This window comes from Triticum dicoccoides, chromosome 4B (assembly GCF_002162155.2).
Source record: "Triticum dicoccoides isolate Atlit2015 ecotype Zavitan chromosome 4B, WEW_v2.0, whole genome shotgun sequence".
Taxonomy (NCBI): Eukaryota; Viridiplantae; Streptophyta; class Magnoliopsida; order Poales; family Poaceae; genus Triticum; species Triticum dicoccoides.
The window spans coordinates 545,393,632-545,405,120 of record NC_041387.1 but is presented as its reverse complement, the minus strand read 5'-3'; the positions used below and the strand labels follow the sequence as shown (position 1 = coordinate 545,405,120).

General features: G+C 43.9%; 2 protein-coding genes across 2 annotated transcripts; one reads left to right on the top strand and one right to left on the bottom strand.

Annotated features, from left to right (window-relative positions):
- Positions 1-2,764: 2,764 nt before the first annotated feature.
- Positions 2,765-6,601, top strand: LOC119291381 (aminotransferase ALD1 homolog). The gene is made up of 7 exons (XM_037570135.1): positions 2,765-3,029; positions 3,167-3,225; positions 3,341-3,408; positions 3,507-3,623; positions 5,076-5,138; positions 5,222-5,326; positions 5,430-6,601. Exons 1-7 carry the CDS (start codon positions 3,007-3,009, stop codon positions 6,327-6,329), a joined length of 1,335 nt encoding a protein of 444 aa, XP_037426032.1. The 5' UTR covers positions 2,765-3,006; the 3' UTR covers positions 6,330-6,601.
- On the bottom strand, positions 6,551-11,244 carry LOC119291382 (18S rRNA aminocarboxypropyltransferase-like). The gene is made up of 10 exons (XM_037570136.1): positions 11,075-11,244; positions 10,765-10,802; positions 10,135-10,184; positions 9,995-10,060; positions 9,724-9,764; positions 9,363-9,499; positions 8,901-8,991; positions 8,372-8,443; positions 7,025-7,131; positions 6,551-6,905 (listed from the first exon to the last, which is right to left on the bottom strand). Exons 1-10 carry the CDS (start codon positions 11,161-11,163, stop codon positions 6,739-6,741), a joined length of 858 nt encoding a protein of 285 aa, XP_037426033.1. The 5' UTR covers positions 11,164-11,244; the 3' UTR covers positions 6,551-6,738.
- Positions 11,245-11,489: the final 245 nt, after the last annotated feature.

The window sequence follows — 11,489 nt, the reverse complement described above, 5'->3', positions numbered from 1 at the left end:
AATAGGAGCAAAACACAGGTCCAAATTATTCCTTACAAGGACCTTTCAACAAATCTTGTTTAGTACGGTTTCACAACTGATTGCCAAGACTTGGTCGGAACTCAGGACTTCACGGGTGGTCAACATAGAAAATCTCACTACACATGCAAAGCAGCTAAATAATCACACAATCAAGCTGTCCATGAGGAATCACAGTGAAAATTCCCAATAGGAATAGTCCAGGTACTTGCTTGCTGGAAACTAGCACATGGGTATATGTGTCCCTTTTGCGCATGGAGGGACCATATGGTACATGCACTGTCCACCACTAAAAATCCATCGCATTCCATCTCGAATTCCATCACATTTTTCTTTTTTGTGTAGCTCAAATGTTTAACTTATTTTATCATACATTGCACATGTGTAGTATACATCCACATTAACATGTTGAATTTGTTTTAACACATTTTGAAACTTTAAAATGTGATTGTCGAACTATTCAAATAAAGTGCCAACTAGCACCTGTGTTCCAAAGTTTTGCCTCTAGATGTAATATACAATCAAGAAACACTTTCGGTCGATACTCCTTGCGTGATAGCTAGGTTAGCCGTGCTGAATTTGTAAAATTTCAACCTCTTTTGGTCTTCCATAGACAACGTGCATGCGCGCGGGCGCACACACACACACATGCATAGCATTGCATTCGGTTTTTAAAATGGGAAATGAAATCATCTATAGCTCTTCTAAGGTTTGGTGTTGGCACACTCATTTGGTTCCCTTGCAACATGCATGGGTTGACTGAGCGAGGTGTTGCCATGGGTGCAGAGATGTTGGATGTTGGATATGGCGGGTGATGGATTTGGATGGTGCCAAACTGCCGATCTAGCCTTCATTGGTGTGCTTTGGCGTACAGACTATTGAGACATTTCTATGGAGGTCAAAACCCTTGATTCGATCATTATCTTTACCACTTTGATCCACAAAGCTACTAAATGTGTCATTGCATTATTGAAGATACTGTTTGAAGCTTGACTTTTACGGCGAGAACCCTTCTTATGACCTTTGCTGGTTGAAAAAAGATCGACATTTGATTACTTTAAGGTGTTGCCTTGGAGTACTAATTTGATGATGTGTCGTGTGACCAATGTTGCCTAGTGACGAGGTGTGGTAGACGAAAACAAGAATTTTGCAATCCTAGGATCATGTGATGATGATATAGCAACTTAGTGAAAAGTCATATTTGTGAGTTTTTTACTAATTATGGAGAAAATCAGGCAAGTAATCATACATGTAGACACATACACACGTAAAATTTGGTACAAAATTATGATGTTCTCTGAGCTGAGGAAAATTAACAGATGAAGTTACTATAGATTGAGCTTTAGTAAGTAAGTTATACTTATGTAATAATGTAAAAATGTAAAAATGTCTTGAAGTTCAGTAAGTATAGGCCACGGATGATCTCACACTATTTTACCAAAATTCACATGTCTGTGACCCTACATGTATGGTTTTTTTTTCACAATTTCTAAAAACTGACTTTTTGCTAAGTTACACATACCATGATCATATATCTTAGAATAGATTTGCTATTTCTGTGAAAGTTGATAGATAAGCTAATTGTCAAGGCCAGGGTCTCAAACAACAGTTACCGCAACAGCTGGTTTTCACGTTCTGCAACTTCAACATATGTTTTTGTACATTATTAGTTGATGCAAAATCCCCCACTTCCATTCCCTCTAGACATACTCCCTCCGGTCATTTTTAGTCTGCATATAAGTTTTGTGCGAAGTCAAACTATCTCTGTTTTGACCAAATTTATAGAGAAACATATCGACATCCACAATGCCAAATCAATACTGTTAGATTCATTATGAAACATAGTTTCGTAGTATATAAATTTGGTCTAACTTTGTAATATTTGACTTGACACGAATGTAATACGCGGAGTAAAAATGTCCAGAAGGAGTACAAAAAGCAAATTACTCTTCACCTAGATAGCTTTTTTTCTTTCCAAAAGGAGGTTATCCCCCGGCCTCTGCATAGAACGATGCATACAACCATATTATTAAAAACCAAAAGGTTCAACAAAGTCTCCATGTTTCAAAAAGTAAAAAATGCTCACAAAGAGTAATAAATACAAAAAACAGGATAGCCACAATTGGCAGGCAAAAGGTAGATAGAAAATTAAACACCTATCCTATTACATGACCGCCATCCAAAACAGTTGAAGATAACCTGTGCTACCGTCTCCCACTGAATAGACCCAGTAACCATACACCCACTGACATCCGTCGGAGTGAGTAACGACCACATATGGATCAATACAGTGGCCCGAAAAATAACCTGCAAGAAATGAACATGTGTTGTTCACCTAGATAGCTAGGCATCCTCCGAAATCTTCACATGATCCAGGATATACAAGAAGATTTCAACATCTGAATTTATGACCAAATTCAGACGCATGGTTTGGTGAGATGGACGAAGAGCGCCCTTTGCCAGGAAAATCACACATGTAGTCCGTCCGCTAGCTAGCACACGTGGCGTGCGTTCGGGCAGCGCCAGGTGTGGACACCCCAAACCAAGATTTTGTCCATGGGGGGGACAAACCGTGCCTAGCCGAAGACTGCCTAAACTGCAGCTAGCGATCGTATTCGTATCCTCTTGAAATGAAAATCAGCTCTTGGCTTGCTTCCGACCATGGACACCATTTTTCAAAGTGGACCAGCCGGTGGCAAGGGCTACTTTTCAACGCCGGTTAGCTAGCTACTCCGTAGTTGCTAGGCTCTTCTATAAATCCAGCATTGCCCGCGCTGCTCTCTTGCCAGTTGCCACCTTTGGTTAATCGTGTCTGCTCCTCCCAGCCCTATAAATACACACCCAGGAGCTCCATTGTTCCTTGCCTCCTAGAGCTACCACACCTCCTGCTGCTAGCTATAGGCTATAGCAACCTCGCACCAAGAGAGTACTCTCTGAATCAAGAGGCTCTCAGACGACCAGTCCAAGAGGCTCCCGCATCGATCCATCATGCCGACGAACATGATCTCCAAGTATATACATACTTACAATCGCGCTTTTCGTTGTGTGTATATATAGACCATGGATCTATCAATGATCCCTGCGTGTTAATCATGTGTGTAATCGCTGTTTTCGTTGTTTTGTTTGATTTGATCATCCAATTAAGCAGGGTGCTGGAGAAGGCTGTCCTTCCGCTGGATGTTGCGCCTCCTGTAAAGAGGGGACCAGGTACTTACTGTGTTTATTCTTTCTTTGATCCTTGTAGCATTAGTAGTACTCTTGCCATCGATCTCCTAATGTTTGGCCATCTCTGAATTTGTGCTTGTGCATCCTAACAATTCAGCGTCTCGGACGAGCGTGCGTCGCAATCCAAACATGGAGAAGCTTCAGAACGGCTACTTATTCCCGGAGGTACGTACAGAAGACTTAGGGATTTCACTGCCATTTTAGCATGTACGAATGTTCTTCACTCGCTAACTAATATATCATCCTTTTGGCACGCGGTTCAGATTAGCATGAGACGTGAAGCACACGAGAAGAGGTACCCAGACGCCAAGGTCATCAGCTTGGGCATCGGGGACACGACCCAACCCATGCCAAGCATCGTCACTTCGGCCATGGCCGAGGTATATACTACTCATACACCCTTTCATGTACACTTCTAACACCACCAACATGTAAGTAGAAGCTAAATTCCTTTTACCCTTGAACATGCGTGCGTATATGAATGCAAAACCACATGATCGTTTTATAGCAGAAATGGCACTACATCAAATCTAGACGAGATATATAATCCTCTCACGTCATATTTAGTTGGACTAATAAATTCTTATATCGTGATCTGATCATAAATAAAGGCATCCACGTACGTATCCTGCAGTGCTAGCGAAATACAACACGGGAGCTGATTAATTAGTCGAGTCTATTTCATGTGCAAATGCCCAATAATTGCATGGATATTTCTGATGATCTTTGAACAAGGCATACATATATGCATAAAAGGAAGGGAATGGTTGGCACAACCATAATATATGCAAGCTAGCTAGGTTAATTCCTGGTACTGCAACGGCCAAGATAATTCACCAACTACGCTAATTAACTAGTACTACAAGTCATTGATCACCAAGAACATACTGTCTATCCTAGCTCTGCACCCCATCAGTAGTCCTCTGCCGAACGCACCAAACAATTTCGATAGTTATTAATTAGCGTGACGTATCTGATCCTCACTGGTTAACTACACGTATACACGTGCACAGAAGACCTTTCTCCCAGGCAGAGAAGGAGACCCCGTGTCGTACGTCGTCGTGATAGACAGCAAGTGCAAGGCTAGCTAGATTCTGAAGCTCCATCATACAACAGCATCAGATTGGAGTTGGACTTGTCAAACCCTTATCTCCAATGACAGTCTGTTTCTTTACATGCTACATTCTCTGCATGCCTACCATTCAAAACTTTCTTCCTTTGTCAAGCCCTGCCTGCATCTGTGCTGCCACAACCCCCTAAAATTGGAAGTGGATAAGAGAAGATTATTTAGGTGTACTTGCATCATTCACCTCTGATCGGGGCCTGGAGATACTATATCACACGCACGGTAGGATAAGGTGTCTGACACTGCATGTGCATGGCTGCTTTATTTGCCTACCACGGCTGATACTCTCGTGGACTAGTCTGTGCTACCAGATTTGTGCCCGATCTTTATTTTGTGATGATCGATCACATCTTTGTCGCACTACATCTGCGTCTGGCCAACCCTAATTCTAGAATAAGTACACTGAAAGTGCTTTCAAATCACGCACTACTGATCAGCTAATGCATGGCTGTGTCCAGCAGATACACATTGTATTTTATGTGGCCGGCCATACATGCATGTTGTGTTGACATCACATCACAGGACGAAAAGGCGACGACTGAGACCCGACAACAGATTTACGCTTGCTTGCGCTGCTTGACTTTGATACTTACTTCTACGTAGCTAGCTCAAAATTGACCGACAAATTTGCTTCCAGAACAGTTTTGTTTGAAGCAACTGTGGTAAAAGAAATGAAATTTCATGGTTTATCCTCCTATTCTTGCAGTACGCGCTTGCATTATCAACTCCTGAAGGTTACCAAGGCTACGGGCCAGAGCAAGGCCAGAAGGTAATTACGATTTCTGACTGAAACAAGAGATGATTAAGCGTCTTACGATCACGAAATTAACTAACAGATGCGTATGCATGCAGAGTCTGAGGAAGGCCATCGCTGACGTAGTGTACCCAAGCATGGGGATACGAGACACCGAGGTGTTCATCTCCGACGGAGCGCAGTGCGACATCGCACGCCTCCAGGTTCAGCAAAACTACCACTACTACTGGTTTCCACGGACGGTGAAATTAAACAGTAGTGCCTTTCCGAAGAAAGAATCTCATCTTGTTTCTTCTTGTGATGCAGATGATGTTCGGGCGAGACGTGACCATCGCCGTGCAGGACCCCACCTTCCCGGGGTACGTGGACAACGGCGTGATCATGGGGCAGACGGGGCCGGCGGCGGACGAGGAGTCCGGCGGCAGCAGGTACGCCGGGATCGAGTACATGCGGTGCGCGCCGGAGAACGCCTTCTTCCCGGACCTGTCGCGCGTCCGCCGCACCGACGTCATCTTCTTCTGCTCGCCCAACAACCCCACGGGCCACGCCGCGTCGCGCGACCAGCTGCGGCAGCTCGTGGACTTCGCGCGCCGCAACGGCTCCATCGTCGTCTTCGACTCCGCCTACGCCTCCTACGTCTCCCCCGGCGGCGGCGACGACAAGCCCCGGTCCATCTACGAGGTGCCCGGCGCGCGGGAGGTGGCCATCGAGATCTCCTCCTTCTCCAAGTTCGCCGGGTTCACGGGCGTGCGGCTGGGCTGGGCCGTCGTCCCCGACGAGCTGCTCTACGCCGACGGCACCCGCGTGGCCCGGGACTTCGACCGCGTGGTCACCACCTGCTTCAACGGCGCGTCCAGCGTGGCGCAGGCGGGCGGGCTGGCGTGCCTGGCGACGGAGGAGGGGCGCGCCGCCGTGGCAAGCGTGGTGGCCGGGTACAAGGAGAACGCGCGGGTGCTGGTGGACACCTTCCAGGCGCTGGGCAAGGAGGTGTACGGCGGCGACGACTCGCCCTACGTCTGGGTGCGCCTCTTCCCCGGCCGCCGGTCGTGGGACGTGTTCGCCGAGATCCTCGAGAAGACGCACGTCATCACCGTGCCGGGGAGCGGGTTCGGCCCCGGCGGCGAGGGCTTCGTCAGGGTCAGCGCCTTCAACAGCCGGGACAGGGTCGTCGAGGCCTGCGCCAGGCTCACCAGCTTCCTCGCCTAGACGTCTCGTGCAGCCCTGCACTGCTCACTCATTCATGTATAGGCACGCACGTTCGTACAATAACGCTGCGAGATACGCCGACGCGTTGACACTTAAGTACTACAGTACAAAATATATTACTTACTGGCTCGTGCTGATCAACTACGATTATGCATACGCGCCGGACAATCATAAATGTATGCTCTAATGAATGCTCACTGGTTAATATATGGACGGAACAATAATGGGAACACATATATATGGTCTAATAAACGCACTCGTGTTGTCAAAGAGTGCGTGTGTTTACGGCTTACACTTGCATATACTGGTACACAAAGCAAGCAATAAAGTGTACAGAGATATATTGTTTTCAGATCCACGACCAACACCTCAAGAGGCCTGGATCTTATTTCGATAGGACAAACAAACATCATTTTGCGTCGGTAATCCCTTCGTTTTCAGTTTCACTTTCCTCTTCGCTTTCTTCCTCCTCGCTAAGGTCCAAGTGGTTCATGTTCTCTTCCAGAGGGGGCAAGCCGTCGTCAGATTCAGAATCTGATCCTTCCTCCTCTGTGCTTCGGTGTGGTTTGTCTGCCACTGTGATGCACAAACAATGACAAAGTAAAATCAATGTCCGCAGAACCAATCTTAGTACAATTTGCGTATGGATAGATTTTGCCAAATTCCAATGCTCTGAGATGTGATGTGGTTGTTACCGTTTACAGGTGACTTTGAAACACTCGATGCGCTTGACAGCCAGGAGTTCTGCACGTTGATTATCTCCGTGCCATTTTCACACTTGGAGTATGCTTTCAGCAGATCCCTGCAACATTATTACACGGAAAATGATGTGAAAACCTGAGCTAATATATTATTATTAAATGAAACATGTTCTACATGAAGAATCCAGGCTAGATAATGCAAAGGCAGATAGTGCACAATTACGGTACTACATTCAAACTAAGATGATAGAATGCTACATTCAAACATAGTGCCCTATCGTGGCACAATCACTAATTGTTAGCGATTAGGTCGGCGTGTATGACCAGAAATTAATTTGCTTCATCTATGTAATAACAGTCATTGGGTTTTGCGTCTTGCTGGACAATGGTAAATTCAACCATCTCATTGCTTACACTACCCATAAAAGAGTAGAATGGTGTACATAGTCTAAACTTCATTACAAACCTATATGTGGTACAAAAAAGTATGGGTCGCGCTAACTGCCACACGTGTGGCAGGAAGGAAGACGCACCACACGTCTCTAATGTAAACAGATTACCACGTCATCGCATGCATGCATGCAGGAATCTTTTTGGATTTTCAGTTTTTAAAATGTTTTATCTCTTAAACGAAAAATCCGATTGAAAATCCGTTTTCACTATTAAATCCCTCGCGATGAGATCTTCGAAACTAGATCCCATGTTGATATGTTTTGATGAAATTTTTTTTGGATTAAAAGTTGCCATGTCTATTGCATATGAATTGCCATGATGTTTACACTGAAGTTGCCATGATATGTTTCAGCTATTTTCTTCTACATTTTAAAGTAATTTTTCACATTTATAAAACGGGGAATTAAGAAACTAGACTTGCCATGAACCATAAACTAAAATTGCCATGATACATGCACGTAAAATTGCCATGGTTCATACAAAAAATAATTTTCATGGTCAAAGTACTGGAGTTGCCATCATCAAAATACTAAAATTGCCATGATCTACAAACTAAAATTGCCACATGGCAACTTTAGTTTAAGCCCTATGGCAACTGCAGTGTAAACATCGTGGCAACTTCTGGCAAAAAAATTTTTCATCGAAACATATCAACATGGGGTCTAGTTTTGAAGATCTCGTCGAGACGGATTTAATGGTGAAAACGGATTTTTAGTTCACTTTTTTATTTAGGAGATACAACATTTTTAAGCCGAAAACCAAAAAAAATTCTGCTGATGTCATCTATTCATACATGGCAAAATGAGTGGTGATGGAGGCGTGTGAGCGATGTGCAAACGCCCACACGTGTGGGCGTTAACATTTCCGAAAAGTATTTAGTGGACTGACCTGTTAAGTGATAAGAACGAGTGACCCCACTTGAATTTCGCAAGCAGCTGTTCTCCTGTCTCTTCCTCCCCACTGCGAATATAGTTATAACATAAGCTAAAACCATGGCAGAAAATAACTAGCACTATCCTGAACTATGAATTCACACGCTGGATATGTCACACTATAGATTCAGACCTACTCCCTCCGTTCCTAAATATAAGTCTTTTTAGAGATTCCAATGCGGAGTACATGCGGAGCAAAATGAGTGAAATCTACACTCTAAAATATGTCTATATACATCTGTATGTAGTTTTTATTGAAATTTCTAAAAAGACTTATATTTAGGAACGGAGGAAGTACAATTTAACTGAACATTTGGGAGAAAGTTTAGGCACTAAACTAGTTCGTCAACAACAAAATGCCCAAAATTGCCACATCTCAAAAGCCTAGAAGTAATACCAAAGCTCAAAGCACCAACCAATGAATTTTTTTATCTACATCAATAGCTTAACAAACAATTCTAGATAAGTGAGGCTAGAAAATTTACCATATTATGAGGGCTGCTGACAAAGCTTCCACACAGGAAAGCTGACATGGCCGGCCATAATTCACAGGGTTTGCTGCTACCAACCATGGCACTGCAAACAGTAGAATAAAACATACAATTTAATGAATCCACACAGATCTACAAGAGGCAAAGCCTTGCGACAGGAACTAATTATCAACCTAATTTGGGTAAAGGGAAACAAGGGGAAAAAAGACTTTCTATGAAAGCATGCCAAAGTTATGTTCTAGAATATAAACTGAAAGAGCAGGAAGAGTCTGGAACTTTGACTCGAAGGGATGCATGACCCAATGATAAATTTACAAATAATAACTAGTTAACCATCTTACTCGTCTGCTATGTGTAGTTCATGCAAAACAGGTATGAGAAAATAATCCCACATTTCTAAATCAAAATAAAATGATGCACCTCCTTAGTGGATTTACTTAAATACGATGATCTTACAGAGACGAGGAGCACCACAACGTAGTTTCACAAAAGGGACATCATCTAAACGTGCCCAAGAACAATCAACCACAGCCAATCCTTTTCGTTGCACGATAGGATGATCTTCCTTGGACACACAATGTGTCCCAACAGGGCTGAAAGCAAAAGAAGGAAAACAATCAGCTGGAGTAAATATGTATCTCAGAGGCCAAGTTTACATGAGCATGTTTAGCTTTTTTACAAAATTTACAGGATCACCAAACTGAGAGAAATCCAACGTTTTATAAACTTATACAGGATAACCTAACTGAGAGAAATCACAAAGCTAAGTTTCAAAGAGTTGCAGATGATTCCTTTTATCGCATATCTTATACAATACCTGAGAACAACACCACCAAAACCATTAGTAACTCGCAACTCCTGCAAGACAAACAACAAACTTGTTAGAGAAAGCATGTCGTAAGAAGAGTATAATTTACCAAAAGCATAGAAGAATCAGCTTGATGATATTAAATGACCTTGACTATATACGTGTGCATGCAGTATGTGTAGTTTACTTTTTCTTATTTTTCATTTTAGCATGTACCTTTGTTTTGAGAGGAGGGAATGGGTCTTGAATTTTAGACACTGTGAACCAAGTGGTGCCTTACCTTTAACAGCCCAAATCTTGAAAGCTTACGACCAGTGCATCTTTTAGCATCGCATTGCCCAAAGTCCTATAGAAAAACATAAGAGCTTACACACACTGTCAAATGAGCAGCATAAGAAGAATTGAAAACATCATACCTACCCACATTGCAAGCTGAATTTTTGGGCTATTAGATTCCTCTTCGGCGTTGTCTGGAAAATCAAAATAGCATTATCAATAATAAGGTTTCAGGAATGTTGTAAACTGTCAAACAATTTCATGAAGCTCATAGTCCCAATATGCATTTGACTGCAGCACACACTGTTATATAACTGCGCAGTTGGATCCGATAAGTGGTATCATAGTTTATGAGCTACTCCCTCCGTTCCCAAATACTTGTCTTTCTAGGCATTTCAAATGGACTCAATATACGGATGTATGTAGACATATTTTAAAGTGTAGATTCACTCATTTTGCGTCGTATGTAGTCACTTGTTGAAATCTCTAGAAAGACAAGTATTTAGGAACGGAGGGAGTATTAAATTCCTGTAAATTGTAACCTTTGAAATAACTCCGGTCAATAAATGAATGAAATTCAGGTGGCGAGTCCCCCCTCCTCCTCATCAGTGACCATACAAGCAAACACTAAGTCACTGTATGTTTCATGACACTTTACGAGCGGTATATTTTCGTCTAAACGCATCTCAATTTCACATAGCAATTTGTCAACCATAAGCCTGTTTAAAGCAAGAGCTGTCCATAAACAAACAGGAAGTTCCAGGGAATTTGTACCTTCCTGCCTTGGAAGTGATGTCCCAGGAGCATCATCGCTGAAATTGAAGATAAAAGAATGTTATTTTACTCCCGTTTGTAAAATAAAAGATGCTGGTATCACAATCCAGATTCGCAACTTCAACTGAAGTACACATTCCATCCTCCCGCATCAGTGAGATCAGCTAAACACGAGTGAAACCTAGTCTAACTGCCAAAGCCACGGCCCGAAAATTCGAGCAAAATCCTACAGGCCCTTAAGCAGAGACCTAGAGGAAGGCAGAACTCTTTGGACGGGAAACAAACTAGCGTTCGGAGGAAGTGGGTTTACCACGAGGCTTCTTGCTTGGTGCGGCGCGAAGAGGAGGAGGAGGAGGACGACGAGGATCCACGCCCGCGTCTATGCCGGTGGTACCCCATCCTGGAAGACTTGCCAGCGGCGAACCCCTCGTCCGGCGGCGGCGGCGGCGGCGGCTTTGTTCGGCTCGGGAAAGAAAGCCCTGAGAATACTTCGGTGGGGCCCACGTATAGCCTCTGCGGAATGGGACCCCTGACAGAGCTGGGCGGGGCAGGGCCGGGCCTACGAGATAGAGCGGGAAGTTGGGCTGTGGGCCCAATTTAGTAGGCCGCAGTTCTCCAGCCCATTCCACCGTCGAGGCCAGAGAGACCACTCTCGCAGGAAGAAATGGAGGAATCTGGACCGTCGAAGGCACCCGCATCCGGCCGTCCACGCTCCCGGTTCCCCT